This window comes from Lytechinus pictus, chromosome 17 (assembly GCF_037042905.1).
Source record: "Lytechinus pictus isolate F3 Inbred chromosome 17, Lp3.0, whole genome shotgun sequence".
Taxonomy (NCBI): Eukaryota; Metazoa; Echinodermata; class Echinoidea; order Temnopleuroida; family Toxopneustidae; genus Lytechinus; species Lytechinus pictus.
This window is the reverse complement of record NC_087261.1, coordinates 11508018-11526915: the sequence shown is the minus strand read 5'-3', so window position 1 is coordinate 11526915 and position 18898 is coordinate 11508018. Positions and strand designations below refer to the sequence as shown.

The following is an 18898-nucleotide window of genomic DNA, read 5'->3' as shown; positions in this document are numbered from 1 at the left end:
GCCATACGCAGCGTAGGGAGGATCAACACCCCCCCCCCCCCCTCTACTGCATATATGGCTTTGCAAACAACATTTTGGGCCCCCTCGTAGTTTCGAAATTTCAATGGCACTTTGAAAATTTGCATTTTTAAATTTAAAAAAAATTACACAATTCACCAAAAGTATGCACGAAATCCTCCAATTTCACTTTTTAAAATGCAAAAGCCGCTCCATGACAAGCTCGGTCGCTTCGCTCTTTTGCTCTTGAGTTTCTTTTTTCCCCTCATTTCTTTCATCTTTTCAAATATTTTTTTCCATCATTTTACTCGATTTAGCACTACCAATGATAAAAAAAGATTTAATGTGCCATCATAATTAGGGTCAACTGAACAACCATTGTCATTATTGTTGAATTAAAGACCACTTTTCTTGACCCGTTCTTCATGTCTTTTGTCATTATTCTGTGAACTTAAATATGGTAAGAAAAAAATATTACCCGGATAGCGACAGTATACGCACCTTTATCTTGTAATCTCTATATATAATAGGTAATCGATCCCTTGTGCGCTATGAAATATGCTGGTATTGCCTGTCATATGGTCTTTACTCATCTAACACAATTACTGATACACAGGGAAAAGCAATTCTGAAATGTAATACAGTAAGAAAAATAATAAAAATGCATACACATTATACTACCAACGTGCCTCCCTTGCTATTCGACGCCTGTCGGTTGACGGGTATGGGTGTGCTTTGCCGGTATTAACTTGAAAATGTCATTGGCTTGCCTCAAGTACCGAGATCTACTCTACCAGTCTACAGACCATTCTACAGAGTGTCCTTTACTTTACATTTCATGTTATGGGTGTACCACAATTGTATACTCGTAATATTAACCATATCTAGCCGCTTAAAGTGTGTTTGCTTTACTGCAATCCTGGCTGGTGGAAATACTTTGGAGGTTGCAATGAGGCAAATCTGTGACGGATCTAACTTTACTGTGAAGACTCAACCAGGATCAAGTTTCAGAAGATTCCTCCAGAGCCACTTGAGTTCTTCAGAGATACCATAGACACAATGATCATAATATCAACGAGGTGACGCAACAATGATTAGCAAAGATGTCTTCAAGATCCTTATTCTTTGGTGACGAGTAATATTTTCCCTCTGTGAATAAAAGCAATGCAGAGTATTTGCCGGATTTGTCTCTCTACCAGTCGAATATGGACGAACTTGGATAATATATCTTCTTCATCACTTTTATTACATTGAAATGGATGTACTCAGAGTGGTTCCCCGTGCCTACTGCCCATTTGACCTAATGATCATATAATAGTGGTTCCATGTTTACTCGGGAAACACTGATCATTTCAAATGTAATTTATTCATTTTAACATCCCATGGTTAAGCATCATTCATTTTAATTTGCGAAATTATACATGGGCCGCTGACAAATCGTTTAAATGCAATGAGAACTTTTGATTGACAGGAAATTTGCAAATGGATTTTCGAGACCGAACTCCTCGAGTTGAGTACTATCTTGACAAACTGATCCTATTCTATGGAATTTATGTCCTAATCGTACATTCGACACTGTCATCATAAATGACTGTCGTCATTTCTGGAACTTTTTCTGTAATTCACACTGGATAACATCCCTTTTCTGGCATCGCATTCCTAATTGAAAAATATTAATCTTATCATTGTTACTGCTGCCTCTATGTGAAAGGAAACACGGACTTCTTATATCTTGGATGTCACAGATGCGTTATTAGCTAGCATACCATGCATACCCTGACAGTTAGATGAGTATGACACAGAAATATCAGCGAAGTCATGAAACACTCCTAAATTAATCTTCAAATTGATATTTCAAAGGTCATAATTGCAGATTGCGGTATCTCTTTCTTTCAATGACTGTGGTATTTTTAACATGACTTTTATTTTCAAATTTACAATACTGCAATGATGGGAATATCAAGCGCTCCCTTTTGAACAAAATAACACCTGGTTGCCCAGGGTAGGCTGAAATAAATCAATAAAAGTCTAGACCACTTCATGCACCTGTCGCTGCTTACATCGTTATGCACATCAGAAGCATATACATTTGCCTCGCAAAATGCCGAGATTTTCTTAACAATCAATTACCATTTTCACTCTCACTCGATTGACATGACAATTGCCAGCGCATTGCTGTGCCTTTCTATTCGAGTTATTGGAAGTCACAGCTGAAAAGAACAATGACGAAAATATTCGAAGTTATTCTGAGGCTTTTGTCTCGGCATTTCGCCTTTCTGCGGATATATCAGGCATACCTGCAACGCTCGAAGAGGACAATATCCACTGAAAACCTTTTAGCGCCCAGAGATTGTGATTCAGAAACGTTTCATCTCAAACGAAGGAGACACACTGACTGTGTGATTAAGACAAGAGAATATCACTCAGCAGAGGTATATTGTCACAATTCCAACAAGAGGAAAAAATCAGTGGGACTACAGAGTGCTTTTATTCTTAAAGGAGACAGTGAATTTCAGATGGAGGAGTCACTCATGAATTCAAAGTTTAGGATCATAACGCACCAGCATGCGTCAAGGACAACATACCACTGTGTCACGGATAACAACAATGATACTGTGTCAGTGAGGCCACGGGATCTTCTTACGGACGACTTTCATGTGGAAGGTTTGATTGGCAGTGGCGGGTTTGGATCAGTGTTTGTCGGGAAGTACTGCGGTCAACGAGTGGCCGTCAAGGTACTGCGCCCACGAAGGACAAATGCCGAAGCGATGCTTCAGAGCTTTCGCGCGGAAGTCAATGCCCTGTACTTAAAGCACGAGAACATCGTCAACGTGCTAGCCACAAGTGCCGTCGAAGACTTCGACGCTGGTGCTTTTATCATCATGGAGTACGCGGGGAAGCGGAACCTTCAACAACTGATCAACGAAACATCAGAGAGGTTGCCGCTGGCACGCCGTTCGAATTTCGCTCTTCACATTATCCGTGCCTTGCAATATACCCACGCACATAACATTGCTCACTTGGACGTCAAGCCAGCGAATGTCATTGTCGACGATTATGATGTTTGTCGCCTATGTGATTATGGCTGTTCTCAACAAGTCTTTGGCTCGAATGGCAAAGGTCTCAGAAGCCCTACAAATCGATCCTACCTAACCGGTACCTGCGGATATCGTGCGCCGGAGCTGTTGTGCGGTGACGCGCCTACGACCAAAGCCGATATCTATTCGTTTGGGATCACACTTTGGCAGATGTTAACGCGAGAGACGCCGTACGCAGGGGAGAATCATCATGTTGTCATCTTCGGGGTCGTCGCCAAGGACAAGCGACCAAAGTTACCCGACAACGAGAACGAGATAGAAAACGACTGGTATCGCCGTCTTATCACGAAGGCTTGGCCGAAACAACCCGAAGACCGACCGACTGCAAGGGAGATCATGAGAGAGCTGGAAATGCGACTCGGTGTCGATGACGTCGCTTGAACGACCGTGCCGACGACCGAACTCCCATCTAACTGCTGACTATCACTGTTAGCTAATTGATGGTTGAAGTTTGGGAATTTCAGAGCAAGATTTCATTTCGCACCTGACATCATTGACCTGCCCTCTTTGGCCAGTGGCAGTCACGTTGGATGACATTCCATTGATCTCATCGATGCCGTCAACCTCGAGTTGGTTCTGCAAAATATAATTTGTTGTACAATGATTGTAGACCATTCTGACCTCGAGGTCAGCTTTTTTATACAAATAATGTAAGCTCAGTTATTGCAATTTATGTGTCACATTGTACTTTGATGACATAATAAGGTCTCCATAATCATGATTAATAGTCTGATTTTGTTAACTTAATTTGTATTTAACAATATTACACGTTGTTTTATTTTAAATCCTTCTGTAATAATTTTGATATTGTATTTTAATTGACTGCCAGTGTTGAAATACTCCCTATGGAGTTATTGTTATCGTCGATCTTTATGGCAACTTTATGATGACTAAAGCATGTGGCTTGAGATCTGCATAGATCCATGACATCATACAAAAATTACTTGGTACATAAAAGGCAAGTCCGGGGGTAACCAGTCCGGGTGTATCTATTTCATGGATTTGATGAAGATGAATAAAGTTATGACGTCATAATTAGGTTAGTTTGATCAATTTGTAATGAGTATGTGTTCCAATCAATGGTGATAGTGAGGAATGATACGAACTGTCTCTCGTAGAATTCAATATCCTCAAGGGGTGATCATTGAATTATCAAAGGAATTCGATCCACTCATGCAAGGTTTGGAGTGCAATATTGTCATCTTGTAATTTTTACATATTCATGATTTAACTGCATGGTAGATACTTTTCATACATGTTGGGCAGGGACCCACGAGAATGACTATATCAACAGTCTATATCAATCGGAAAAATCGTGATATAATTGAAACAGTTCAAACACAATTCCAGTCTAAGCAATATGAATGCAGTCTTCCTACCCTACTAAAAGACAATATCTCTCGAGTATTTGTTAATGGTAATTTATCGTCTTCCATATATGGGCTATCGGTTGCTTAGTTATGTTTTCAAATTTGCAGACGCAATGATTGGCTCTTCCGCAGATAACATTTTGTGCATTGTGATCCAAATGGTATTCCACTCGGGCACCTGACTGCTTATTCTTCTATTAAAATCTAATTCTCCCCAAATCAATCCTACTTACCTTTTTATGCTTAGTAAAAATATTTTTTTGTATCAATCGAGCTTTTCATTGCAAATCACTTTATCATATTTATTTGAACTTTTGAATAGGCCTATAGCCAGATTAAGTGGATGACGTCAATCTATGCAATATTTGAATCATTTCCACTAAATTCCACCCCTTATCGAAGAAAATGAATTAAAATATAATACTATAAATTAATGATATTCAACATACCAGAAGTAACTATGCACAGTTTAAAACGAGTTTCCATCGGGATAAGAAAATATCAGCTCTGCTTGAATTTGGGTTACTGAGCTAGTTCCCAAGGTCTTGTGTAAACAAATCAATTTCTCGATTTGCATGATATCGTGTGAAGCAATCAATCATTTTTTATTTATTTTTTATTAATTTCCAAAATATCTTTTTACCATGAAGTGTTGTTTTCAAAGACGCCTACACGGTCGTTTGTATACCATATGTGTATATCTTTTTAAACAGGAAATGAAAGAAAAAATCGGAAAAAATATACATTGTGATCATATTTTTGTAACCGTTAATCATGTCATGATTGTTGATCTAATGTTTAAGTTTGTAGGGAACGAAAATGTTCGTTTTAACTTTGTTCAAATCTCGTCATAATCATGAGAATAGCTAGAGGAAGAAGGTATAGATTTGGAAGTGTTAGATGGTCGTTTGGATGTTAATTTATAGGACAAGTATAATAGGAATCCTAATTCATCAATTGGCAACTTTTTGCGAGGCATATAAACTATTACATAATTAAGAGAAAGCACCTAGAAGTCTGACATTCACATAACTCATTCTTTTTTATTATTTCTCAGACTTGATCTTAATGAACTTCAAGTTTTATCTCGGATGGGCTCTCCCGCTTGACCGAACATTGTCGTAGTTCACGTTTTAATTTTTACTCCCCGGTTGCTCATACTGGCATAATTATCTCAGGTCCACTTTACGACTCAAAATAAATCCTTGAAAGGTTCACACTTGAAGGAGCAAAGTTTCAATAATTGTGGACTTATATCAATTGGGAGTGAATGTTTATAATTTCAACTCTTGACTTCAGTCATCAGTCCAGCTTGATTGATCATTGGGTCATTCTAAAAAGAGTGAATATATATTCTTTTCAGTTCCAAGTTTAATCAAAATTTACTCCCACTACACTTTTGGCACACTTTATCTTTTTTTTTTATTAAAGAAAAGATTAACTCTGAATTCGTTAACATCTAAAAGAAAGACTTGTTGACTTCACACGACATGTTTTAATTGCCGTCATTATAGGGAGTTGGATGGCGGGTGATGGTGTTAAGCGACGAGTTTCTTTTGTTCACGCCGGTTCAACTTAAAAACCATTAAAAATACCCTTTTTAATATCAGTTCTGTTGAAAGTTATAGGCTATTATGCCTACCACAGTCAAACAAGAAGTTGTTCCCTCACATCAGCTATAAATGATATTCTTGCTTAACTGCAATTTCTCAGTGTTCAGTTAATATATTTTATTTTGATCATTGATACTTCTATATCACTGACCGATATTGACTATGCGGAAAGTAATGTTGAATACAATCTTGAATCCAATACAAAATTGAAATAAGCAGCAACAAAAACGCTGGCTAATCGGTATTTTCATCACAAACTCGTTTGTTTACGTTAGCACGGTATTTCATATTCAAACTGGTATTTAACTTGATTCTTTCTAATTAATGTACAGTGTTTTGCAGTGTGTCAATACAAACAAATTGTCCGTTACTTGTCTATACCATTTTCTTCGTGTCATTATTCAACCTGTGTTTCAGGTCATGTTGGACACCATGATTATGGATTGTATGGTTCGTTAGTAATTGTAGAGATTGTGACCATGCCATATCATTTTTAGCAGCTATTCATACCTTGTTCATAGTAGACATTAAATTCAATCTGTATGGACACACCCAGTGCATATACTATACACGTGAACCGAAAGAATGAACACATGCAAAATAATGTAAACGCGACTTTAATATGCATGTAACCTCTAAAACGGATCGTTGCTGGTAGTATCGGGTTCTGGTTCGAGTATTTTCAGAGAAACACTGTCAGAGAGTAGCTTGTCTGTCGATAATGAATTGAAGAAAGGAGAGGGCATGTTAAAATAGGCCTAGGCGTGGGACCCGGGCGTGGGAGTATATTGTATGAAACAGAATAGGCACCATTGCGTGGGCGAGTACGAAGGCTACACAAATCGATCTGCTTTGAATAAAAAAATGATTGTATAAAACTAAAAGGTTTGGGTGTTTTGTAAATTTGCAATTTCATTAACTCAGTTCTGACAAAAAAATTATTAGTATTAACAAACACTTTTAATGGTACGTGCTATATTCACGAGGTAACGGTGCCTTCGAGTTGAATATTGTTAATTGCAATTTTGGGGTGTCTGTATACTTCACTCCAGCGCCACGCCTTGCAAAGTTTTGCGTTTGATCATATCAACAAAACTATCAATAGCACGCACAGCACCATTACCAATCATTACCGTTAATTATACATTTTTAAAATATAATTTTACAGGGTAACCGTGCATATATAAAAGCAACAAGAACTAATCAATATTTCAATTTCATTGTTTCCAAATGCAAAGTGCATTTTCTGACGGAAAAAAAATAAAGCTTATTGGTTATCCATAGAAGGTATTGATCACTCGCAATTCTTTGTGAAAACGGGGCCTGCGGGCACTGATCTATACGGATATCAGAACAGATCAGTCAGTATTCCCTGGTCAAACACCTGTCTTGTTCATATGTCAACAAAATCATGGTTATGATTAATTGATTATTATAATAATTTTATAATTGTAAGTTACCTGGGCAATGGCCTATTTATAATTCCCAATGCAATATTGTCAAAACAATCTAGGGAAAAATATTTTTTATACGTAAACTGGAATATCATCGTTTGATTAAAATGAAGGATATAATCTAATTTGGCAAAATATTCCGAGACATGATTAACGGGCCTATTAACTCTTTTTAAAATAAATCTGAAAAAACAAGTAGTACTTTCTTATCATGTTTGTCTATTTCATATGTAGTTAAATGTAATCTTCTATAATGTTTTGTATGTTTCTATTATGTATATTGCTGGTTTTTGTTACCCGAATGAATTTATTAAATCGAATACCATTTTCTATTAAACATTTGTCATCCTATTTATTTTTCATATATAATTACTTTGGTAGCAAAGTGTTATCAGTGTAACATGCGGAATGTGAATACTAAGATACAAGTGTGTTATGAGAGAGAAAGAGAGAAATTTGGTATAACAGTAATATTAAGAATGATTACGTGTAAAAAAAAACCTTTACGGAAAACGTATGTAGACCTATTAATTATTATCAGTTAATTACTGATATCACAGCTGGACAATCGGTATTTCAGGTATTTTCTCTTACTCTAAAAAACATTTCTTACAATCGATGAAAAAAAAAATTATCAATAAGTGTTTCACTTACTGGCAGTTGTTTTGGTATCGTACTATAAGGAGTGAAGTTGTCGAAAGGCGTTGGTGGGCAATTTTGTCAAATTTTGGAAATGGGAGTGAAATGAGGGGCTTGAGATGGAACAAAATCTATGTCCCGTTTTTCAAATTTTGTATAAAAATTACTCGTGTCCTTTAAAAAAATCAAGATTCCAAGGCTACTTATAACAAAGATGGGCTACAGGGCGACAGCACTGCGATGTTTCTCTCTTCAAGTTTTTTTTTTTTTTTTTTGGGGGGGGGGTGTATATTACTAAACAAAAGCAAGGGAGGAACAGTGTCATGTCCTTTTTGTTATTTTATCATTCAGATTTTGATTAAAGCTCGCCTATATCGGTTGTCTTGCTTCATCATGATACAGATATACTATAATAAAACCGACTACAGGGGCCCGTTGCAGAAAGAGTTGCGATCAAACGCAACTAAAAAAAATCTTGCGCAACTCGATTTTCAGCCAATGAAGCACCCGTATTCAGAACTTGTGTTTAAACGCAACTCTTTCTGCAACAGGCCCCAGATCAAAACAAAAACTATTCGTGTCTTCAATGGGTTATCATCGGTCAGTTTTGTCAGTGTGACCGGGACCATTACCTGGATACACACTAGCTGGAGCCACCTCTATCCCTGACACACCAATTGAAAACGTTCATAAAGCTGTTCCTAAGTTAAGAGCGACTTTAAGAACGACTGGTGATCCTTTCTTTTGTTAAATGGTGTACACCAAAATGTTCATTGGCGATGGTTTAGCGCGTGTAAGGATCACCAGTCATTCTTCAAGTCGCTCTTAACTTACGAACAGCTTTATGAAACGGGGGGGGGGGGGCATTGGGGGAGCAGGAGCGAATGCCCTCTGATTTTTCAAGTTGTGGGAGAAGCAGTAAAAAATGATAATAATAAAAAAGAAAAAAATATGAACTAGATAGGTCATGTATCTCCAAAAAATATTCAATCCAGTTGATGACGTCCTTCTAAGACCTCTTGCCCAGTATGAATAGCCTGGCGACGCCCCCTGATTATTATCTTAATTCAATTCATTCATATCATATTTTCATTTTCAATAGCCTACATACCATCATAAAATACAATTAAATGCGATTATTAAGTCTAAATATAGCCGCCCCAAATAATATGGGGCTATACACATGTGGTACAATGATATTTGTGCTGGCGCCATTCACATTTCGTAGACATAGGTACTGTAGTATACCATGCATAAAAAGGGTTAAATTTCGCCCTATATGGCTATACCTTATAAATTTGCTTCTTGTCTTTAGTATAATTAACACCGTAAAGTTATTTTTGATATAATTAAGTTTATGATCTGGTGACCAATAGGAACTTGTGGGTGTAGATATATATATGTATCAAGAAAATAAACACACAAAAGTGTATTTTCTCACGACCTTTTCACGGCCCTGCCCTCACTGGAGAAAACAACAGCTGTGTTGTCTTTTGGTAAGTACTGTATTGATTCTTTTCTCACCAAGCATGTCAACAACCCACACGAATTTCAGAAATAACGAACCAGCAAGCATTAATATGCTTATTTTTACAAGGATTATATTTAAGACATTTATTTTTTTTGCGGAATTAGTCTGTTACTCTCCTTGTAATACATGTATCTGTTCCAAATGTGCTGAATTATGAGGATTGCAAGGGCGAGGGGGGGGGGGGCAAAAGGATCAATGTATCTAAATGAGATTTTAAAATATTAATCTAAAAGAATTAGAAAGTAATTATTCATTCCAGTTTTAATCTAATCTAGTCTTTTCTGAGATTATCAATTATTTTTTTTTCTAGAGAAAGGTTGACAAAGAATGTGTTTTCTCCTTAAAAACAAATAAAACGATTACTCGGCGATGAACAGTCGTCTCGGAAGGGCTCGAAAACAGATGACCAGCTCAAAGCACAGATTATGCAATAATGCATTGTGCTATTATGAATAAAATATCAAAATGTAATGCATTTTCTTTCTTCAAACAAAGGGTTGTATGTCCAAATGGGCATTTGATACAAAGGGATATTTTCACCATGATATTATCATCTGCGTTAAGTAATTATGTGTTTTGTAGTGATTAGGTTGAGCAACTCCCTTTTAAATAATTTCTAGTTGATAAAATATGTATTTAGACTCTATTGGTTTTGAAGCATTTTCAAATCTTAAGTTGTGAAACTTGTTCTTTGGTTAATATCACGCAAAAAACTATTAAAAAGGGAATCCTTGTGATATTTTGCGAGCTCAAACTTTTGGATATTTCATGTACTAATAAGACCTGAAAATTATTCCAAGCAGTTTTTGTTATCATGAAAAAGATGGATATCTCACTAAAGAATTTACGCGAGCGGGAGCTGAAATTTATAATATACTGACCAGAAAAGGAAGCTGGTAAGGACTGCATAATGACTCATATGATACATATCTCATCAATCGAATAATGCGAGCGCGAAGCGCGAGCTGAAAATTTGTGATATTCTAAGCTGAAAACTTGTCATTCTAAGGCTAAGCACTTCTTTGTAACCAAGAACAGGATAAGTACCTTACTAAACAAAAATGTGATGCGAGCGCAAAGCGCGAGCTGAAGATTTGTGATATTCTAACCTAAAAGTGGACACTTTAAGCACTTTCTGTAACCAAGGACATAATGAATAGGGCCTATCATACTTAACAATAATTGATGAGAGCACGAAGCGCGAGCGGAAAATTTATGATATTCCCACTGAAAACTGGACACTCTAACCTTTTTGTAACTAAGTACCTTACTAAATAGTAACTGATGCGAGCGCGAGCAAAAAAAAGTGATTTTCTAACCTAAAATGTTTTACTTCAAAAAAGAATTCTATTTTGAAAGAGGACACATATCAATTTGAAAAAAGGGCACTTTCCATTTTGAAAAAAGGAATTTTTTTCCTAGTCATAATTTTTGGGGCAAGTGCCCCCTACATCCCCGGTTCCGCCGCCCCTGGTACTACGTTATAAACCTTACAGTAGTTGTTAAGAGTTTAATCAAGTGTGTAAAATCTTTTTTTTTAAGTTTAATTTTTAATACTTATTTATCAATAAATTAAGCATCATACGGTTGTTTTAATTGTTAAACAAGTGGAATGCCTCTGGCTGTCTCACCTGCATCACGCGATTCAATATAGCAGCAGTGCTGACTTTGAAAACTACTATAAAATAATTATTCACAAAAAACACCATTCATAAAATGATACAATACTACGTTCATTGACATTTGACCTTGATCATGTGACCTAAAACTTGTCAGTGATACTTGATTACCCCTATATCCACATTTTATACACTATATCTATGAACTTTGAAAGTTATGACAGCAATCTAACAATTACCTCTAAAATGGCCAAAGTTCAATGATCTTAAATGACCTTTGACTTTGGTCATGTGACCTGAAAATCCATGAGATGTTCAGTGAAACTTGATGACTCTGAAGTCCAATTTTTATGAACTAGACCAATATACTTACAGAGTTATGATGGTGACTCAACAAATACCCCCAACATGGCCAAAGTCCATGTCCATGTTCAAAGATACTTGATTACTCTTATGTCCAAGTTTCATGAATCAGATCAGTGGCGTACCTAGGATTTTTCACAGGGGGGGCAAAATTGGCCGCCCAAAAATTTGACAAGCAAAAAAAAAAAAAAAAAAAAAAAAAAGGGTCATCAATACAAAATAAAGATTTTCGTACCAGAAAAAATTTGACAAGCAAAAAAAAAAAAAAAAAAAAAAAAAAAAAAAAAAAAAAAAAAGGTCTTCAAAATCTCGTCAGGGGGGGCAGAGTGCCCCCCTGCCCCCCCCGTAGGTACGCTAGTGAATCAGATCCATAAACTTTCGAAGTTATGATGGTAATTCAACAGATACCCCATTGTGGCCAAAGCTCATTGACCTTTGACCTTGGTCATGTGACCTGAAATATGCACAGGATGTTCAGTGATACTTCATTACTCTTATGTCCAAGTTTTTTTGAACTAGAACAATAAACTTTCAAAGTTATGATGGTAATTCAACAAATACCCCCAATTTGGCCAAAGTTCATTGACCCTAAATGACCTTTGACCTTAACCATGTGACCTGAAACTTGCACAAGATGTTCAGTGATACTTGATTAGTAATATGTTCAAGTTTCATGAATCAGATCCATAAACTTTCAAAGTTATGATGGTAATTCAACAGATACCCCCAATTTGGCCAAAGTTCATTGATCCTAATCATGCTAATGACCTTTAACCTTGGTCATGTGACGTGAAACTCAAGCAGGATGTTCAGTAATACTTGATTAACCTTATGGCCAAGTTTCATGAACTAGGTCCATATACTTTCTAAGTTATGCTGTCATTTCAAAAACTTTTAAACCTTAGGTTAAGATTTGGTGTTGACGCCGCCGCCGTCGGAAAAGCGGCGCCTATAGTCTCACTCTGCTATGCAGGTGAGACAAAAACTACTGTTAAAGCTTATATAGTAAACAGCTTTGCATGACATTTTAAACAGCATTTTCACTGTGTACATAGCAGTAATTTATGTAGGCCTATACACCAGGACGGCACCAGGACCCCGTTGCATAAAAAAATACTATTATTATGGTAACGTTGCAATCAATGGTAACTACCATGGTAACGTTGATCAACAGCCAATCAAAATCAAGGATTCTATGCAATGGTAGGGGCAAGGATTATTTGATAGGCAAGGGGGGGCAACATGATCTAAAAGTGACATCACTTTTTCTCAATTGGAGAACTGGGTAATAGAGAGTTAAATGACTCCGAAATCTCTTTTTATAGTCTTCTTTCTTTCTTTCTTCCCTTTCCTTTTTCTATTTCCCCCCTTTTTCATTACTTGATAAATCATAGAGAGGGCAGTTGCTGCCCTGCCAAGACAAATTTACATCAAGTGTTGGAATAAATCACACCAACAGGTCAGAATAATGCCTTGTTTTTGTGTTTGAGAAAAACAAATGTATAAGATTAAGATTTACGATTTTTTGCATTTCCGGAATGGAATGACTCACTAAAAAACTCCTAACTTTCCTCTTATTTTTTCCATAACTTTCAGTTACACGCTTCTTTATACTTTGCTATTTGATATAATATAACTAGTTTCAAGGGTTTCATTCTCCTCTAATTCAAATACAACAAAAATCTCTTCCAATGACATTGATAATCACATCATCAAGTCTTTTTTAATATTCTGTAAAATACAGGTTGATTTGTACATTAGATACTTGGATAAAAGAGAAAGACACCAACGGTATTCCTGTTTTAAGATCTTTAATTCAGGATCTTACTTTCATTTGTAGTTATTTGAAGAACAATAATAATCTATGATCTATAAAAGATAGTAAAGCTTCGATATTGCAAAAATTATAATCAAAACATATAAATCATGTGAGATTAGAGATTAATAAGAAAGCTGACAAATATACATCAAATCAAAAGTTCGTGACAAATTGAGAAAGACAAAATATAAAACAAATAATGTAAAGAAGTCATGGAAATCACTGGCTAAATTCAAATATACTGCATTTTGTAACAGAAATTCTATGTATAATAAATCTAGCTTTGCAATCTTTTAAGTGATAAAAAAGCAGCTAACAACATTGGCAAATGAATTTGGTCAAGATTAACTGAGCATATTAATTCATTGATTAGTAAATACTGTGGGTGGTATTTTGATAGTTAAACCTAGGTTTAACCCTAGTCTTAACAAGAATTTTAAACCACACTTCTATGGAATGCTGGACTTCATCATATTTCTTCTGTATTCGTGACAATTATAATATATCAATTCACCAAAATTCGTTTTTTGTATTTGTCTATTCTTCCCATTTTAAGACTAAATTAATTGTTTGAAATTTTTTGCAGCAGGATAAGAATTTTTTTTTAATTGGTGAATGACAACTGGCACTCCATAAAAGTGTGGTCTAAGCTAACCAAGGTTTAAAGGGATCCAGGCTGTAGATATTATTCCGGTGAAACAGTTCTAGGCATGTCTTCATGAATATTCATTAGGTGGGCTGATGATGTCATATCCCCACTTGTTCTTTTTTATTTTATTATATGAAATAAGGTTTATTCAGAAATTTTCTACCAAGAACTAAAACAATTGAATTGACAATTGATTAAGTGCATTAGTTATTTATTGCCGCAACTTATTTCATCATAATGGAGATGTATCATTTACACATGTATGAAAAAATGAGACATTTATAATTTATGTAGTAACATAAGAAAAAGGAAAGTGGGGATGTGACGTCATCAGCCCACCTAATGAATATTCATGACGATGTGCATATAACAAAATATTGATAAACTTTAAAATTCAATAACTTTGATATTTGCTATCCGATTTTGATGACATTTTCAGCATTTTGCTCTGTGAATTTTACTCTATTTATTTAGATATAAATATTTTCAGCCCGGAAATACCATGACAGTGACTCGTAGATATAAGTCTTATTAAATCGTACAGATGAATGCATTCTTACTATACCACCACCCATGTATTGTGGGGGATAATGCTGAGTATCTCAATACTGACAACTTTTACTTTAAAAAAAAAAAAAGTTAATATGTAGCATTATTACAATACCACAAATGAAAGTGCATTTGAATTCGGCAAGAGAGTCATACTTCTCTTTAAAAACATGAAGGGGCGGGGGGGGGGGGGGGGGGAGTGATCATAACCCCGTTTGTAAAGTTGTGCATAACTGGGTTATGGTAGGCCAAAAGTGTCTTGATGAGTATTCTCCCAACCGTAAGATGATTTATGCAGATGTTAATTACCATTTTTTTTTCTGTTCAATCACATTTTTTTTTCCAACCAAAAAATACTGATTATGAGTGGGGAGGGATGCATCCAACGTTGGAATAAGATTATACATGAATTCTTTGAAATTCTACAAAACTTCCAATTCATATGATTCCTTGTATTCTATTAACAAGTGGAATGCCTCTGGCCGTCTCACCTGCATCACACGATTCAATATAGCAGCAGTGCTGATTTTGAAAACTACTATAACTCGCACAAGATGTTCAGTGATACTTGGTTACTCTTATTTCCACGTTTTATGAACTAGACCAATACACTTATAGAGATATGATGGCAATTCAACAAATACCCCCAACATGGCCAAAGTTCTTTGACCTTACATGACCTTTGACCTTGATCATGTGACCTGAAACTCGCACAGGATGTTCAGTGATACTTGATTACTATTATGTCCAAGTTTTATGAACTAGACCAACACACTTTCAAATTTATGGCTGTAATTCAACAAATACCCCAATTTGGCCAAAGTTCATTGACCCTAAATGACCTTTGACCTTGATCATGTGACCTGAAACTTGCACAGGATGTTCAGTAATACTTGATTACTATTATGTCCAAGTTTCATGAATCAGATAAATAAACTTTCAAAGTTATGATGGTAATTCAACAGATACCCCCAATTCGGCCAAAGTTCATTGACCCTAAATGACCTTTGACCTTGGTCATGTGACGTGAAACTCATGCAGGATGTTCAGTGATACTTGATTAACCTTATGGCCAAGTTTCATGAACTAGGTCCATATACTTTCTAAGTTATGCTGTCATTTCAAAAACTTAACCTCAGGTTAAGATTTGGTGTTGACGCCGCCGCCGCCGTCGCCGCCGCCGCCGCCGCCGCCGTCGCCGTCGCCGCCGCCGTCGGAAAAGCGGCGCCTATAGTCTCACTCTGCTATGCAGGTGAGACAAAAATGTGCCAAAAATTAAATGAAAATTAGAGCAAAATATATAAATTCCTTACAGAACCAAATGCGACCTGTCACTTCGAGATTAAAAAAAGAAATGGTGCTCCATAATTATAAGTCCTCTCTAAAATTGGCCTCTGATATATTATTTTATGTGATTTGTACCCCTGTTTGTTACTAGTAAGAAACGTATCATTTATCGGACAATAAAATCAATTTAATTCAATTAAATACCCAGGTACATACAACTATATTCTGATTATACATTTTGAATCTACATAAATTTTATATTTGATTTCATAAATTAGTCTTCACTTGCTATTAGAATATTAGAATATTTTTCATTTTATATAAACTCTTCGAGCGAATAACATTATAGTAATGTACATGTAATATAAGTTATCTCATTAAGCCAGACAAGTAGGTACAATAAATAAACTCTCTTACATGACATAAATACACATCTTCAATCTTTGGCAACCATATTGAATTCATGATTGATGTTAGTAACAACTAATATAATAATATATATTTTTGACATACATGTCGTACAAAATAATACACAAGTAAAATGTTGTATTTTCAAAATGGGACGTACCTTTACATATATGGCGTATTTACGTTACGAGGTGTATTAAGTTTATTTTTAAGATTTATTTTATTGCTTATAAAACAATTATGTTCCTAATAAATATATTATCTGAACTATGTTATCTGGGGCCCGCCTTACAAAGACTTGCGATTGATCCGATCAATCGCAACTATGGAAAGCCAGCAAAGTCAACATTTAAAATGCATGTTTGTTCAAAAAATTTCTAGATATGAATGTATATCCATAAATTCATTGATTTCTTGACATTTCGGTGCGTTCTCCTTTGTTTATAAAGGACATTTTGCACATTTCCTTTAGAAAAAATTATGACACTGATGGATTTTCATAAAGTTGCGATTGATCGGATCAATCGTAACTCATTGTGAGACGGGGCCAAGGATAAAAGGAATATCAATGCTTTACACCAGAATATACATTGTACAAGATGGAGCATTGTTACCTATCTAAATTTCTTACAAAAAATGCAAGTAAAAATCATCACATACAACAGATAATTATTGATCAACACCATCTGGGCTCTGCAATGCAAAGGCTTATAATCACTCGCTATGTTGCATTGACCAATCAAGATCAGCCTTGCATGAGCATCCTTTTCGAAAGCACTGACAAGGACCAATCAAAACTGTTCTTTCATACACCATTTACAATCCATTGGAAACCTTTGTGTTTTGGAGTCCTGGGGCCAGCTACATAAAAACTTACAAATATGTTAATTTGCCATCATGGCAAATACCATGGTAACGGGGCTCAACAGCCAATCGCAATCAAGAAATCCATGGTAGTTACAATAATGGTTAAAGTTGCCATAATTGTAACTATTTATCAAACCGGTCCCTGGTCTCTCTCTCTCTCAGTTCCACAGGTATCCATGTCAATCTTCTACATATTTTACATCTAAAGATGGCACTTGGGTTGACCCTGAAAGCTCTTATCTCCTTGATAATGATGCAATCTGGAAGGATGAAGGCAAAGAAATCTGTTAGTATTTCCAAAAACAATAGTTTATTACAAGTTTAGTGCTGTTGTTGGTGTTGGATGCTCAATGCAGAGTGCCTTCCCATGCTAAACAATAAAGTGAGCTTACAAACACGATTCACATAACATCATTGAAGGTTGTTCACACATTGGTGAGATTTGTACCAGGGCCAGCTCTACTTTAAGTTTAGTTTAAGTCATCGATACGCTGCAATTAGAAATCTATTGTGTCTTTACTCTGAAACAAAGGCTTACAATTGCTTAAAATATTAATATCAGAAGTTTTATAACTATTCTGAACCTCAAAAAAAAGAAGAAGAAATCAGCAAAAAGGTTGAAAATGTGATTTGTTTGAACATTGGATCGTAGACCTGTCATAAGGTGTGTGGTGCAATGAATACCCTTTAATTCAAATTCATCAAACACATTCTTCATAATGTGGCCGTATTGCAGATTGTTAGGGGCGAAGACACAAATTTATATTACAAATTTGTCTGTGTAAAACTTACTTATGCATTTACAAATTTTTTCCTGGTCATGAACTGCATGGAGAACTTCTTTGGAATGGGCTAGGACAAGGAGGAAGAGGAGAAGGAGCAGGAGGAAGAGTAGGGGGAAGGGGGGGGGGGTGAAGAAGCAACATAGGGGAGGGGCGAAGGTACAAAATTATATTACAAATTCTTCTGTGTAAAACTTAAAATGAATACAATTTCCTCTTGGTCATGAACTGCATGGAGAACTTCTTTGGCATGGGCTAGGAGGAGAGCGAAATGAGGATGGGTAGGAGAGGGAGAGCAGGGGAGGAGTAATAGAGGGAGATGATGAGGAAGAGGAGCAGGGGAAGGGGGTGGAGAAGGAAAGAAGGGGAGGGGACAGGGTACAAATTTACATTACAAATTCTTCTCTCTAAAACTTACTTCTGCATGGATAAAATTTTCTCCTGGTCATGAAGAACTTCTTTTGCATGGGCTAGGAGGAGGGGGCGGAGAGCGAAAAGGAAGATGGGTAGAAGAAAGAGATGAGGAGGGGGTAGGAGAAGGGAAGTAGGATGAGGAGAGGGAGGGTCGAGAAGGGAAGTAGGATGAGGAGAGGGAGGGTCGAGAAGCAAATCTAACAAGGAGCTACCTTTAAACAAAAAAAGAAAACTTACTTCAGCATCGACAAGTTTCCTCCTGGTCATGAACATGGAAGCCTTCTCCTTCTGTCCTGCTTGGAGAGCTTCCTTGACCTGGGCTAGCAAGCTTGGTGACAGGGCTTGTATCCTTGTTAAATATGCTGTGAAACACAGTTCAAAGGTCATAGAGCATCATATATTTATAGTTGTGAAGGCCAAGAAAGCTGATTGGACAGCT

The 18898-nt window shown here is 36.2% G+C and overlaps 2 protein-coding genes across 7 annotated transcripts in view; one reads left to right on the top strand and one right to left on the bottom strand.

Moving 5' to 3' along the window:
- Positions 1-732: 732 nt before the first annotated feature.
- LOC129281075 (serine/threonine-protein kinase mos-like) lies at positions 733-7704 on the top strand. The gene has a single exon (XM_064111918.1). It carries the CDS (start codon positions 2220-2222, stop codon positions 3474-3476), a length of 1257 nt encoding a protein of 418 aa, XP_063967988.1. The 5' UTR covers positions 733-2219; the 3' UTR covers positions 3477-7704.
- Positions 7705-13389: 5685 nt separating this feature from the next.
- Positions 13390-18898, bottom strand: part of LOC129279858 (coiled-coil and C2 domain-containing protein 1-like) — a 40445-nt gene continuing 34936 nt past the window's right edge. For 2 of the 6 annotated variants that reach the window (XM_064112161.1, XM_064112160.1), the window contains exons 23-24: positions 18697-18821; positions 15027-17523 (exon numbers count right to left, since the gene is read on the bottom strand). In XM_064112161.1, coding sequence (XP_063968231.1) covers positions 17500-17523; positions 18697-18821 — 149 coding nt within the window. In that variant the 3' untranslated portion in view covers positions 15027-17499. Of the gene's footprint in view, positions 14242-14779; positions 17524-18696; positions 18822-18898 lie in introns of those variants that run through there. The other 4 variants (XM_064112164.1, XM_064112163.1, XM_054915920.2 and 1 more) reach the window with 3 other exon arrangements.

Coding starts and splice junctions, on each gene's coding strand:
- LOC129281075 (XM_064111918.1), top strand. CDS start 2,220: ATGACGAAAATATTCGAAGTTATTCTGAGGCTTTTGTCTCGGCATTTC.